The sequence below is a fragment of the Quercus lobata genome, chromosome 10 (assembly GCF_001633185.2).
Source record: "Quercus lobata isolate SW786 chromosome 10, ValleyOak3.0 Primary Assembly, whole genome shotgun sequence".
Lineage (NCBI taxonomy): Eukaryota > Viridiplantae > Streptophyta > Magnoliopsida > Fagales > Fagaceae > Quercus > Quercus lobata.
Window position 1 is genome coordinate 24,862,139 of NC_044913.1, and position 16,074 is coordinate 24,878,212.

The window sequence follows — 16,074 nt, forward strand, 5'->3', positions numbered from 1 at the left end:
TAAGCTGGATTTCCAAAAAGCTTAAGACAAAATGAAATAGAGGTATTTGATCACAGTCCTTAAAAATTTTGGATTCAGCAAAAATTTCAATAATCTTATTTACCAATGCTTGTCATCAGTGCAATTCACTTTGTTGTTGAATAGGGGTCAATTCCCAAGCTTTAACCTTTCACATGGCCTTCGTTAGGTAGATCCTTTATCTCCCTACCTGTTTATCCTTGGCAGTGAAGTTTTGATGAGAATTATCAACAAAGAAGTGGCTGATGGCAATATCTCAAGAGTGAAAGTCTCAAGTACGACTCCTCCTATTTCCAAACTTTGCAATGTGAATGATGTTATCTTATTCTGTAAAGCTAAAGCATCTGAGCTAGTTCCTCTTAAAGGTTTCTTGGAAAAGTATTGCTCCTGGTCTGGTAAAAAAATTAGTGTAGAGAAATCTGGTTTTTTCTCTTCCAAAGGTGTCAATCATCAATTCCTCAATCAAGTAAGGTATACCTGGGGGCTTTGTTCTCTCCCTCAACACTCTACCTATCTTGGGGTCCCCTTATTTTTGTCTAGAAGTAGAGGTCAAGATTTCAGATTGGTGAAAGAAAGATTAGAGAACAAGCTCAGCATTTGGAAGGGCAAAAATTTATCTTGGTCCAAAAGGGCGACCCTTATTAAATCGGTGGCTCAAGCCATTCCAGTTTACACCATGACAGCCTCTCAATTCCCAAAAAGTCTTTGTGAGTAGCTGGATGCTACTGTCCGTAGGTTCTGGTGGAGCCCCAAATCAAAGTCCAGTTCTTATTGGACTCCAATTTCTTGGTTGGCATTATGTAGAACCCAAAAGGAGGGAGGCTTGGGTTTCAGGAAATTCTGAGATTTCAACCAAGCTCTCCTCTCCAAACTTGCTTAGTGGGTGTTATCCGGGAAAGAATGTCTTTGCATTGAGGTTTTGAGAGCTAAGTACAAAGTTCACCATAATTGGCTTAATCAAGCTCCCCATTGTAATGCTTCCCCTGTTTGGAAAAGTCTTGTTGGCACTAAACACCTATTATCTGAAGCTTGTTTGTTGGTTGGTAATGGTCCATTAGAACTTGATCAGACCCGTGGGTCCCAAATCTGCCAAGTTTCATCCCATCTCCCAAGGTTGGTGTAAATCTAGATTTTTCTTTGATTGTTTCTCAACTATTGAATCAAGATCACAACGGTTGGGATATTGCTAAACTTTGGCATTTCTTTGAGGATTTAGTGGTGGACATTATTATGCAGGTACCTTTGCCCTCTTTCCCTAGTGTCGATTGTTTGTCTTGAACCCTCACAAATTCAGGGAAATTTACAATCAAATCTGTTTACTGGTTGGGCAGAATTTCTTCCTCTCCTTTGATGATGGACCTCTCCCGAGGCCAAGTGTGGAAGTCTAGGTTGCATGCAAGGCTGAAAATGCACTTATGGAGAATTGCAGCAAATGTTCTACCTACCAAAGATGTAATTAGTCAATTTGTCAATGTTGTAGTGGGGTGTCCTCTTTGTAACTTTTCTGATGAATCATCTCTCCACATATTTGCTCTTTGCCCTATTGCTAAGTCTCTTTGGTTTCACAGTCAGTGGGGTGTGAGAACTAACTCTCTTGGCCTCGCCTCCATTCATGACCTCATTAATTTTCTCTTCTCTCCTCCTTTTGCCGAGGAGCTTACTGTGGGCCAAAGGGAAGACTTCTTACTTTTTGGAGCTATTTTATGTGATGTTATCTTGAAGCAGAGAAATCTTTCTCTTTTTGAAGGTGTAGCTGTAAAGGTTGAGAAGCTATCCTCTAGAATCTCTAAATTATTTCTTGAGCACAAGTCTGCTAGGCCCTTTGTCTCAAACCAGGCCACCTTGGCTCCTTTATATCAGTGGACCCCTCCCTCCATTTCTTCAATCAAGATTAATGTTGATGCTGCTGTAGGCCCTCATTGTTCTTCCATTGCATCTGTCGACAGAGACTGGAGAGGGGAGTTGGTTTTTACGTGTTCTAAGAGAGCAAATATCATCTTCCCTCTTCAGGCAAAAGCTGAAGCTATTAAATGGGCATCCTTGGCAACAAACTTGGAGTTTGAGGAGATTATCATAGAATCAAACTCCTAAGTTTGTTCCAATCTTCTTTCTGATTTGGAAGCTGCTCCCCCTTGGAGAATCAAGTCCATTTGTGATGACTCTCGAATACTCTTGGCTTCTTCTCCTAAGGTTTCTGTTTGTTAGGTGCCCAGATTGTACAATATGGATCCTCATTCTCTAGCAAAGTGGTCTTTAGCTTGTATTTTTTTGGTTCTTTTGATGTTAGTAATAGCCCCCCTTCTTTTGTTTTTGTTTTTCAGGGTAAGGCTTGTTTGCCTGTGTAGTTTGTTTTCACTCTTAATAAAATTTCTGGTTCATCAAAAAAAAAAATTGGGTACCCAATTAAAACCCAATAAACATTAACGTTAATTGGGTTTAATTGAGTTAATACCCATTTAACCCAATTAATAATTTGGTGGGTTTGGGTCTCATTTAAGTGGGTGGGTTTGGGTGGGCAAATGGGTTTGGGTTGATTTTGCCACCCCTAGATGTGAAGTGGCATGCTATATCAGTTAATAGAAACAAAGGAGCAAAACAGATTGCAACATATACATACTCTATTAAGAACACATGTGGCAAAGGGAACTTCCTCCCATTCTTAGCAATACCTTGTAAGACACATTTATTATCAATAAACTTTTTTCTACTATTTATCATTAAACCTTTTTCTAAGATTTCCCTTACATGTTTCTATGTTGTTATAGTGAGCTTAAAAAAAAAAAAATTATATGATTTATTGAATAGTGATTAAATATTTAGAGAAATATACTATATTATTTACTATTGGATTATAATTCTTATTTTTAGCTCACATTAAAAGAAAATACTTGTGATGTCTATACTTTGGAGCTCAAAGTAGGTGAGAAACATAAGAATATTATATTTGATTTAGGAACAATTTTGTTTCATTTAGTAGGTTGTGCACTTTTGGGTTTCTAATAAATTTTTCAACCTTTTATATTCAACAATTTAGTCCTCAAGTTCAGTCCACCATTGTAATAAATTTTTGAACAGCCTCACGATTCTCACTTTTCTTTAGTTTGAGCTGTGAAAGAAGTAGCCATGGAAGCTCTCGGAGCTGGCTACATTGTATTTTTTTTCACAACCAAAATACATAAACCCACTCCCAAAATTAACCACCACAATAGCCAAAATCCAAAAAACTCACACCCAAAATCAATCAACACCACCACTACAACCAAAATCCACAAAATCATACCCAAAATCAACCATCACCACCACCAAACCCACAGAGATGAAGAGATAGAGAAAAGAAGAAGAGAGAGAGAGGAAAAAAAAGAACCAGAGAGAGAGAGAGAGAGAGAGAGAGAGAGAGAGAGAGAGAGAGAGAGAGAGAGAGAGAGAGAGAGAGAGAAGAGAGAGGAACATTGAAAAAATATATTAAAAATAAAATAAAAGAGGGAAAGAGAGGAGAAGCCCAGAGAAAAAAAGAAAAAAGAAAAAAGTGAGAAGAAATGAACAAGAGAAAAAGTGAAAAAAAAATGATAATAGAATAAAAAAATATTATTTGTTATTTTTTTAAATGAATTGTTAATCATTACCCTAAGAGTATCCATTACCATTTCTTAATTTTAAAAAGCAAAACTTCATCCAGCATAAGATAGTTGATTAGGACTAAAAACAATCCAAGTGATAATATGTTTGTAAATAAATCTAGCTATTAATATTCTCGCACTTGGTTCCAATAAATGCTTGTCTATATTATTTTATTTACTAAACAAGTCAAACCTAAGTCCAAATTTAAACTCAACAATTGAACAAGTCAAATTCAAAAATAATAAAATTCAGCAAAAAAAAAAAAATCAAAAATAATAAAATATTCGTGAACAAACTCATGAGTATGAGTTTTAGTATATATAATATTATATATACATATATAATTATATATTTATATAGACTTGAAATTGGATTATGTAAGTGTGTAAGTAAGTTTATAAGATATCAATTATTATTTGTAATTTATTAATGATATAAATAGTCTATTTCATAGAGTGTGTGCGTGTGTGTATATAATTTTTACAAATTTAAATTTGGGAAATATAATTTTTAAAATTTCATACAAAAAATCATTTCTATCTAATTAACTTAATTGATATAATTTCAGTTATAATTTAGTTATTAATTATTAGTATAGATTTGCAGGGGTAAACAAATTTATTGGGAAAGAATAAATTAGCCAAGTAACTCTTGAACAAACTTAAACTTGTTTGACCAAAATAAAAATATATATATAATTAAGCTTGAATATGTAAATCTAGATTGGTAATTAGCTGATCTGTCTAATGTTAGAAATAAAATTAAATGAACCAATCTCAAAAGCTTGCTCTTATGAGGTACAATTAAGGTAAGTTTATTTAATTTTTATATATAATTGATGTGAAAATTTAGATTTTAAATTAAATTTGAAGTGAATCCATCTTTGCTTTTAAAGTTTAAGTTATTGAGTAATTCTATTGTCACGTCAAAACTGCAATAGTACTCTTGATAAATTAAATTTTATATATTGTTCTACATTTTGAAAGTTTATTTTATTTTAAACATACTAGGATTTTATACTATAAAAAGGGAAAATATTGATGGATTAAATTTAAATTTACAACTATATATATATATAATACTCGAATTGACAAATTACTGAATAAAAAATAATTGATATTTATTTCCAAATGCATTTATCAATCGATTAAGTAATGGAAATGTGACTTTACAATTGATTAACCATTTATTGTCCTCAGGGATTGGAACGGCGCCTGAAGAATGTTCCTGAGGCTCTCGAAAAAGTCTTCGACGCAATTATCCGAGAACATGAACAAGTTGACATTGGGCAACAAGGTCATCATAGGGACTTTGTGGACACATTACTTTCCTTGATGAACCAACCCATGATGAGCAAATTTACACAATTGACCGAGAGAGTATAAAGGCTATCATGTTGGACATGTTTGCGGGCGCATCAGACACTTCAAGTGCTGCAATTGAGTGGAGCCTCTCTGAGCTCTTGAGGCATCCACGAGAAACATCTACAAGATGAGCTAAGAAGTGTTGTTGGAATGAATAGAATGGTGGAGGAAACAGATTTGGAAAAGTTACCACACTTGGATATAGTGATAAGAGAGAGTTTTAGACTACATCCTACTGCAATATTTCTAATCCCACATCAATCCATGAAGGACATTGAGATTAATGGATATTACATACCTAAGGGAACAGTCATTTTAACAAATTCTTGGACTATTGGATGAGATCCTAATGTGTGGTCCAATAACATGGAAGAATTTTACCCTAAAAGGTTCATAAATAATAATATAAATATGAAGGGACGTGCAGACTGCAGAGGCAGCTTGATGCATTGAGGAGCCTAAGGCGAAAAATGAATTGAGGCCTTTTATATATTTAAAAATGACTTTAAAAAAAAAATCTAAATATTACTTAAACTCTATTCTCTTGTTAGATGCAAAATTACTAATTAATATGAACCACTTAGAAATTTTTTTTTGAGAATGGCTATAGACGTAAAAAATTTGACAAAAATTTTCATACTTGTTGATGTGGCAGATTAATAATAGTAAGTAAAAAAATTATGTTAGTAATAGACCTAAACGAGAATTAGTAAAAATTTTCCAACTCAATTGTTGTGAAAAATCTTGTGAAATTTTTTGTGTAATTGCTCTTTTTTTTTTAGAAGTGCTAAATTCATAACATTTTTACAATAAATTCTAGGTGTTAAATTGTTACTAATTTCAATTTGAACCCACCATTGAAATTATTTTTTTAACCACCAATAACATCCTGCTACTTAGAATTTATTGTAAAAAATATTGTGAACGTAGAATTTCTTTTTCGTAAAAAAAATACTATTTTATTTATTGGTTAATATTTGGGCTGAATTAATAATATTAAAATAAAAGAAATAGCTCTATTGGTTAAAATTAGGGGGCCTTTTTTTATCCGGGGGCCTTAGGTGACTGCCTCTCTTGCTTATATGTTGGAGCCGGCTATGGGGACGTGACTTCCAGTTTCTCCCATTTGGATCTGGTCGAAAGAGAGTGTCCTGGAATGCTATTAGGCATTATAAATGTCAAATATATTGTAGCCCAGTTAGTGCATTGCTTTCATTGGGAGCTACCTAATGGCATGTTGCCTAATGACCTGGACATGGAGGAGAACGATGGGTTAACAATGCCAAGAGCCAATCCCTTGCTCGCTATACCAATTTATTGCCTACTTGATTAAAATGATAAGAGAACTAATATCTTATTTTGTAACTTACTCCTATTTGGTGTGTTTTAATGGGGTTTTAGTCTTTGTTTTTCTAGAAGGGGTTGTGGATGATTTATTTAAAGATTTGAAGGTGGTGCCACATTACATCACATCACTTTGGCTATTAATTGGCTTTTTTATATTTCAATATAATTTCAATAAGTTAAATAATATTGATCTTTTATATTTCATTATCAATTAAATAATATATTATTTCTTGTTCTATATTATAATTTTTTATTAGATCCAATATTCTTACACGTTAATATGACTAATTGTGATTGGGTTGTATTTCTATAAATTCTTTTTTTTCTTTCGAAAATGTGAAAGCTACTATCAAAAAATTACAAAACAATGTGGCAATGAATGTGATTGGTGGCACTTCAACAAAATAATAAATGTGAATTTGAATTACTTATATATTGTGATTAGTAACATATCAATTTATATGACTTATATAGTAAAATTTGTAATATTCCTAATATTTATTACTCAAAAAAAGATCCAACAACTTTGCCTCTAAAGTCTAAACGATTTTCTTATCAACCATATCCCTTAATTTGTACCCAAACTCTTCATGTGCATGACCTAGGAAGATGTACTATTTTGATTTTCTATCAAACTTAGACATCTAATTTTGTGGAATACGAACAAAGGCTCTACAATCAAACACTCTCAAGTGCTCAAAACAAACATCTTTCCCTAACCAAACTCTTTAAGGAAATATTACCATCCTAAGGAACTGGCAACAAGAGATTGATCAAACCAGCAACGGTCCTCAATATCTCAACACAAAAAGATTTAGGCAATTGTACTCATCAAATGGTCATCTGTATTCTCCACCATTATTTGCACTACCATATTTTAACTACCGTACAGTTTCCCTTTCAACTTTCACGCGAATATATAATTTTCGAAGAAAATGCTCATACTTTTCTGGAGTCATCATCAATAAAAGTCACATAATAGTGCAATAGCAAGAGATTTAGTTATCATTGTGCAAACATCAAATTGAACATAATCAAAACAGGTTAAACTACTTAAACACGAATTATAAATAGGTCAAATTCATTTTCATTTTCCTAACCAATGGTCATTACAAATTAATCCAATTAATTATTCATGTCATTACTTGCTTAACAATTATAAATATATTTATCCAATATAATTTTTAAATTTTTAAATGACGAATTGAGTAATTAATAAAATACTAATGTGCAAATTAGCCAAATAGATCAAGTGACTCCCTATTGATCTACAAGTACTAAAACGATTATTAAAAATTAGCCGTATTCATCTCAACCTATATATAATCAAACACCCTCACCTCCACACAAACACACAACTTATTAATTAATATGTATATAATTCTTTTTATTTGTAATTAGCAAGCACAAAATTACTTCTAAATATTTACCAGATTCTTGTTGCAATGTGGAATGGCTGTGGATTGAATGTCTTGCTATCCTAAAGAACAATATATTACATCATCATTAACAAAATACATACAGAATATGTTTCATGGTCCAGAAAATTTTTATTTATTTACATTCATACTTACATATCATAGACAAGAGTGTTGATGACGTGCATAGTTCACATAAACTACTTCATAGAATATATACAAAAAGAGCAGCAAAAACTTAAAGCCGGTATGTACAAAGGAAGCTGGTCTACTTCGTCCCATACTAGCTACGAAGTCCCTTCTCCCCAAAAGGGCCGAGGAGATTTAAATTTTCATGACCTGATGCAATCTGATGGTTGCCATCCAATTTTATGCTTTACATTGTCATATATGACCAGTTTCCCACGCAATGAGATGTCTGCAGAGGTCATTTCAACTATAGTTAACAATTTGTCAACAAATGGGAGAAAGGAGTGGTGTGAAAATATTTGTATACACAAGTGTAAGTGATTAATTATAGTAATAACAGCGAGAATTTAATATAACATACTTGAACTCAACCTTATATAAGTTTTTGGGTTTGCATGATCAAGACATGTCATACCAAGGTCTCACGTAAAAACTCAGAACATCTTCCCAACAGAGTGAATACAAACCCGCCCAATTCCAATGTAGTAAACGAATAAATAATGTGATAGGTTAATCATAATAGGGGCAAAACTTATGTATAATTCTTAAGGGGCAGTACATTACTTTCTCCAATTAAATTTAAATACGTCTTTATTGATTAATACAATATAAACAGTATTATCTTTCCTTAAGAGAATATAATTCAATTTAATTATGTGTTTAAATTTAATTGGGGAACCAAATGTACTGCACTTAAAGAACTATAACTAAGGTGTTGTTTAGCATCAACTTTTAGCTTTTATCTCTTATATACAACTTTTTAAAATCTCACGTTTTCCCACTTTTTTTCATTTTTTTCAAGGTACAAGTATGCTTGACCACACTTTCAGCCAAAAACTAGATAAGGATTTTTGTGAGAAGTACCTAGATCCTAAACCAACAGAAAACAGTAAACTTTGTGATAACTTTATTCAATAAAATTAAATGTGATAAATAAAGAAGACCTTAGAGAATCCAAACTCACAAAATCCACCTCTGGTTCTAGCAGCTTCTCATCAAAAATGACCTTGGGGATGGAATGAGGGCTAATATACTAAAAGCCACCTCATCCACCCCCAAGGTCATTCTTGGTGAAATGATGGCTAGTTTTTATTCTCTTTCTAATAATACTGAACATACCTCCAAGTATAATCGTTGATCCATCATGTACTTTGCTTCCATCAAGGATACCCAAGCAGACGTTGCCTTTGTCCTACAAATAGAGAGGCTTGTTACACAATGGCCTATAAATACCATACATTTGAACACTTTAAAGTTAAAATCTGATGGAAAGAGAATATGATTGCTTACACTAATAATCAAGTAGCCCTCAGGAGGAATTTGAAGTTTTGTGGAGCCAATCCACCATGTGCTCCAAAACTGAAGGGTTAAAGTCTTAAAGAAATGCTTGACATCCTTGACAGATCTGCAAGCAGATGGGTGCAGCTTTTAGAATTTTGAATCTATGAATCAGAAAGCCTTAAAAGTGAGGTCAAATTGAAGCAATAGAATATTATGACATGTTTATTGTAAGGCTTGTTTTACATTTTAAGAGATCATTGAAACTTAGCGGATAAAGTTCAAAGTTGCAATGAACTTAAGCTACTTGTTCAGGCCACTTTTTTTTCATCAAAGGGAAGGAATACCTTTACTTTTCTCTTCTTTCATTTTTTTTTTTTTTATAGGTAATAAGAGTAATATTATTGATGAAAAAAGGAAAGGAAAGCATACAAGGTGTTCATGATGATGAACACAGGAAAACAAAAACAGACAACAAAGAAAAAGAAATCAAGAGGCTATTCTAAGAGAAGACATAAAATCTGGAAGCAAGGAACAATCCGTAAAACCCCAGTACTGAGATCAATCAAAAAGACTACGCTGGCACAGATCTTTTAAATCTTCCAAGGTCTTCTCCGTGTCCTCAAAAGAATGACAATTTCATTCCATCCATACAATCCACATCAAATAGCCTGGAATCCAATTCCAAGTATCTAAAGTATGAATCCCAAGCCAATGATTCCAACAAAATAACAACCCCACCACAGAGCCTGGCATGACCCATTGGATACCAAAAACCTGAACCCATAAATTCCCCATTACCACGGCACATACAACACCTATTATGGATACTAATTCTAATCATTTTGATTAATTTCACGGCCATTTTGACAGCAAATACAACTCACAAGCAAGTCTTATCTAGACGCGTTAGAAGGAAATTTCAAGAAACAACTATTTTTTTATATAACTTCCAGTCTGAAGATGCATATCAGCTAGCTCAATAAGCCAGATTCGATTAGAAGTTCATGTCTCCCATTCCTAAACTATCCCAAAACCCGTCTTCTCCTATCTTTGGGTCTATGATTTGATGGATGCTTTGTAATTTATGTATTTGATTGTTTTGTCCCTCTCCTGTATACTTGGGTGACTCCTTCTTAAAGACTATGAATAAAATTTTCTTTGCTCAAAAAAAAGAAGAAGAAGAAAAGAAACCGAAATAAGGTTAAAAGAAAGAAGTTGGTAATTTGGATAAGTGGAGGTGTAGAATAAACATGAAACTAAAATATTGAAAGCAATTAAATATGATGAAAATACGAATTAAGAGCAGAGACAGACAGACAGACCTGTGTTTGAACGCAGAGCCGGAGCAGGAACTATGGATGAGCGACGCTGAGTTGGGGAGTTAGGGGGGGGTGTCACAGTGTGTGTGTGTATGAGAAAATGGGTTTTAGATTTCTATTGGGAGGTTAATTCTGTCTTTTCCTTAAGTCTGTAAAAATGGAAGAAGAAAGGTATTACTATTTCCTCTGGTTTATTTTTAGTCTTTTTGGTTAGTGAGTAGTGAGTAGAGTGGTAGTGGCTACGACTCAGTGTTTCAGGGAGAAGAAGGAGATAGGGGAGCTGATGATAAATATTAAATATAAAAAGAGAAGAGGGGTTTGCTTGCGTTCTTTGTAATATCTCTCTAATTCTTTTTATATTTTTATTCATTCCTTTCGGGGTTTCGGCTAATCTCTCTCTCTCTCTCAATTTCTTTCTTTCTTTTTAAACTCTCTCTCTTTATTTCATTCTTGTAAGAATCAGCCTTATTATATGATCGATCTGTTCTTACTTTTCGAATGTGAGTTACTGAGTTTTTGTTTCAGATTATGGAGATTTGATTAGCTTTCTAGTGCCCCAGTTCGATCTATATTTTATTGTTCCGTATCTGATCTTTGACTAGTAATGAGTAATAAGCTTTTTTTTTTTTGGGTCAAATTCTATTCGAGCAAAAATTCTCTCTGGCTCAGCAGTTGATCACATTACATCTTTTTTGCATCTGCTTTTGTTGAGCATTATTTTTTCTTCTTTACCCAAAACACTCACCGTATTACACTTTCTGGGATAATGTTTTTTTGTAGAGCCAAAACTACGGTTCAGTACTGAGGAGCAAGTCTGGTCTTTGAAGACTGAGCTGACATAGGCAATAGAGAGAGATGTCAAGGGAGTTGGTGGTAGGTCTTTGAATGATGGTGCACTTTCTTTATTTCTGTTTCTGTGTATGTTTTTTTTTAATTTATGAATTTTAGATGGCTTTAACATAGGCAACAAATTAAATTCATTTTCTAAAAATTACCGCTAGAATTATTGGCTTTACATAGGCAATTAACAAATATTGGGCTCTTTCTGAAACTAATAAAATGTCTTCATGACAAAAGGCCGAGCAATGAGTCTTCTAAATTATGCTACCTTTATATTGCCTTATAATTTTTTTTTTTTTTTTTTTTTTTTAATCTTTAGAAGGCATTACTTCTCTGCAACAATTATTTATTCACTATTTTCATTGTTTTATTGTTTCAACTCCATAAGGCCCTATTTGACTAGGCTAGATAATTTCTTTTTAAGCATTCAGTTGTTTTGATGACCTTATATTGGTATTAATTAGATTACCAATTTAAAGTGAAGTTGTTAAAACCTATTGGTCTAGATATTTATTTGAGATCTCTTTCAATGAATCAATACAATCCCTATTAAGACAGCTTTTTTTTTTTTTTTCTAATAGGTCCTATTAAGACAACATTGATCCTGCGTTGTTTCACATTTTAGCATTATAAGGTCTTGGAATTTCCCTTAGGGGCAGTTGCATGTCTAACATGTTTGTGTGGGAGAGTGAGAGAGAGAGAAAGGCTTATAAATTAGCACGGGGGTGGAATTTACACTACCAAGAACTATTATTGTCAATGTGAACTAGATGATTCTTTTTCTTTGGGTTTAAAATGATTTCATGTCATTTTCTTTGAAAATTTTCTAGCATGGAATCCTAAATTACCTCTCTTTAGGATTCTTCCTGTTCATCCTTGGCTAAGTTGCCTTGGTAATGGTGGAAAAAGAATTCATAAAGCCTACTATGTCATTATAATAATATACTTACCATCATATACAAACATCTTTGAAGACATATTTGTACAGCTCTATCATTTAGATACAATTATTAGATATTGCTTTTCTTGTGTTTAAGTTTTGGGTAAAATACTATTTTGGTCTCTAAACTTTACAAAAAGTTTGTTTTTCATCCCTAAACTTTAAAAATTTCTTTTTTCATCCTTAAACTTTGTAAAGACTTTTTTCAATAGCTTAGAGATAAAAGTAGAGATGAAAAAAGAACATTTTTCAATAGTTTAGAAATGAAAAAAGATATTTTTTAAAGTTTAAGTACAGAAATAACACATTTTCTATAGTTTAGGGACAAAATACAAGCTTTTTAATAGTTTAGGGACAAAAAATGATCTTCTTAAATTTTAGGGATGAAAGACCAACTTTTGGTAAACTTTTTTCTAATTCTTTGTTCTCATCAATGCCATGAGAAATGTTATCAAGGCTTCAAGATGGGTTTTCTAATTTTTTATATCATTTTTACACAGGTTATAAGTCATCTTCATTGGGTAGGATAAGAAAGAAAATGGCGTACAAGAATCAAGTGATTACTTGCCACACTGTTGAGGCTTATGAAAATGGTATTTTGAATACCATCATCTATTGTAGTTAAAAGGGCTTTTGTTAAAAACTAAGCCAAAAACACATTTATACCAACCAAAAAAAAAAAAAAAAAAAAGAAGAAGAAGAAGAAGAAGCCAAGAATACAAATTGGGCATAAAATGTAATAGGTTAAGCAGGTATCAATAATAAAAATATATATCTTCATTGTAGATGATTGTAGGTATTTTATGAAGAGCTTCATTTGAAGTGACTGACATCATTCATTATGGAAATTTAACCTTTGGGTTAATGCCTTAGCAAAACCTAGCTACTTTGGTTGGAAAATTATGATTTTTGTATTTACTCTTGGGAGATTTTGAACAACAGATTGTATCTTTAAGTCATATATAGATTCAAAGAATCAATCTTAGTTACATAGATAAACATAGATTGTATCTTTAAGTCATATATAGGCTCTAAGAATCAATCTTAGTAACATAGATAAACATTTATTGGAGGAGTTTTTATAATTCATTTGTTAATTTTGTAGATTATTAAGTTTTCATTTGTATTAAAAATTTAAAGTTAAATTAGTTTTGTTATATGTTTTCAAATTTTACAATTGCAGTTGGATTTTTGTTCCAGAAATTAGGGTTAAGGAAATCAGAATTATGATATGTGACTATTTTTATTAAATATTTTCAGTAATGGGTATGTTTGAATTCTTTTCTTTTGGATTTAAATCATTCAATTTCTTTCTTTGCAAAAATGAAGTGGAATCTTTCTACAATCTAGTCTCTAATTTAATCAAAGCAAAGGTACTAATTTTTTTTCCTAACATTCTCTTCAATTATGGTTTGCTGTCAATTTAGGAATTTGGATTCGTGACCATTTTCCTCTCTGTTTGTTAAAATCAGGGAGAACCCCTCACAATATGAAAATCCTACCTAAGTTTTAATGGCCTCTTACTTGTTCTTTTTTTTGTAGGAGGGGGGGGGGGGGGGGGGGGGGGGAGTGAAATTGTGCGATTTTGAAATCTGATAGTATAACTCTCTTTATACTAAGTTTATTACTTTGTAGATTTTAGTTGATTTTTTTTTAAAAGAGATTTTTTAAGTCTTGATTTTGTTGTTTTTGATGTTGGGTTTTAATGAGTTTAAACTGTGAAATCTGAGAGTATAATGTTCTTTGTACAAAGTTGATTACTTTGTAGGTTGTGGCAAAGATTAATTTTCTATGAGATTCCTAAGCTTTGGTTTCAGTGTTTACAATGTTTTGTTTCTTTGGTTTTGCATGTAGTATTACATTCTTGAAAGTTAATTAGGAATTTGTTTGGTACTGAGAACAAATATTAAACAATAGTAAAAGGAATTGCAGCCAATTTTAAAGTTTTGTTTTTTTGTTTGTTTGTTTGTTTCAAATTTCAATTACGTTTGTTAGTTTACTTTGCTAATTATGGATTACTTCTGCTATTTAAATACCATGAAATTAAAAAAAAAAAAAAAAATTAAATCCCATGAAATTTCAGTAAGTTGAGAAGACAATTAGAGAATCTGTCATGTAGTCACGTGAGAAAATTCAGTAATTTGAGGCTTTACATGGTACTTAACTCAACTGAGATTTTTTCTTCTAAATTTGTGAATGATGGAAGTATATGATTTACCTAAATTATAGTGTAATGTATCAAGTTACCTTTGTTAGTTTTCTTAATCCTCTTATACTTTTAAATTTATTTTGGAAGAGAATGATGGGTGGCACCATAGCAAAAGCTTATAAATAGAGGGGTTCACAAATTGAAGAAGCCACAATATTGGGTAATATGTCTTTAGTAAACTTTGGTACTTGGTCTTACTATAGTTTGACAATGTACTGCAATTTGACGGTGGGCATGATATTCTGTGTTTGTTTCATACTTCCAGTTGTGCTATTTTGATCCTGAAGTTTCTTGTGGGAGGAGATGGAACTGCTGAAGAGAATAGATAGTGCACTGTTATAAAGTAATTTATTCTTCTTTAGTGCTTCTTTTAGGTACTATTTATCTATTTCATTATATTATTTACCTCATTCAATGCCTTTTTTGTTGTATGAAGACCAAAAGAAAATTACAGTTGTATGGTTGTTTCTAATTTTGTTTAGCAAGTCAATGTAGTTAAGTTTTGTGATAGGTGATCTGCAAGATTATAAACTCACAATCCTATTAGGTAATTCACAATTTAAATTACAAAAGATATCCGTCTATGACCAGGGAATGACCACCAAAAGCACAATTGCAATTTGATTATGCACGCCAACTTAGTCTCATTGAGTATTTCATTTAGAACTTTCAGTTTATCATTATATAAGCTTTACAGAAAAATGTATGTAGACACACACACACACACCCACACACACACTCTTATAGAGAGATCATCTTTGTTAAAAACATCAGAACATTTCTCCCCGTATTCCATTTTGCTTTAGTTTTTGTTTTATTTTTTCAGGTCTGAGAAAATAGTTTTATAACTTATAAGTTAATATATTGGAAACAAAATTAGAGTTATGTGTACTTATGAGGGAAAATGCTATATTGTATAAAAATTAAATTTATAGCTCTCTTTTTCACTCTCTTTTGCTAATTGCCTATGATGAGTCAATGAATCACTTTGCATAGATTGTTATGTTCTAGGTGTTCACTACTCTTTATATTAAAAGCTTTAATGCTGTCTATATTGATTCTCAGGATAAAACTTCAAATGGAAGTTTAAGACCTAGGGTAAAAGTGTTTGTGAACATTTGCAGAGAGAGAAGCCTGCAATTGCCAGATAAGAACAATTGCTGAAGAGTTACAAAAAGGTAACAGTCAATAATATAACTTTTCAAAAAATTTTGAAACTCTTCCACCTTTCTTTTGATTTGGCGACTACAGGCTCCCCTAGCTTATGATGACTTATGCGTAAAAAGTTTTGAGGTGCCGTGGAAGAAATATTTTCTTCAGTTATTGCATTTTTGCTTTAAAACATCTGTATTATTACTATCCACCTAATGACCATTATTCAACTATGATATAACTTTTGATATGGTCTTCTAGGGTAAATATGAAGGCAAATGTTTGATGATTCAAAAAAAATTTTTACCATAAATTGTGTAATTTATAAACTTGTATTTACCTAAGTTAGACCATATTTCTTTCTGTTGTCTTATTCTTT

General features: G+C 32.1%; 1 protein-coding gene and 1 long non-coding RNA gene across 3 annotated transcripts in view; one reads left to right on the forward strand and one right to left on the reverse strand.

Moving 5' to 3' along the window:
• Positions 1-7,806: 7,806 nt before the first annotated feature.
• Positions 7,807-16,074, reverse strand: part of LOC115964549 (aspartyl protease APCB1-like) — a 29,971-nt gene continuing 21,703 nt past the window's right edge. The window contains 3 exon segments of the mRNA XM_031083837.1: positions 7,807-8,183; positions 9,074-9,146; positions 9,245-9,359. Of these exon segments, the coding sequence (XP_030939697.1) occupies positions 8,098-8,183; positions 9,074-9,146; positions 9,245-9,359 (274 nt within the window). The 3' untranslated portion in view covers positions 7,807-8,097.
• On the forward strand, positions 10,564-16,040 carry LOC115965318. 2 transcript variants are annotated; one of them, XR_004086027.1, is made up of 5 exons: positions 10,564-11,427; positions 14,631-14,703; positions 14,809-14,917; positions 15,609-15,721; positions 15,795-16,040. It is a non-coding gene; the product is annotated as an uncharacterized LOC115965318 (long non-coding RNA). The 2 variants fall into 2 exon arrangements; XR_004086028.1 differs by having other exon boundaries at positions 14,809-14,886.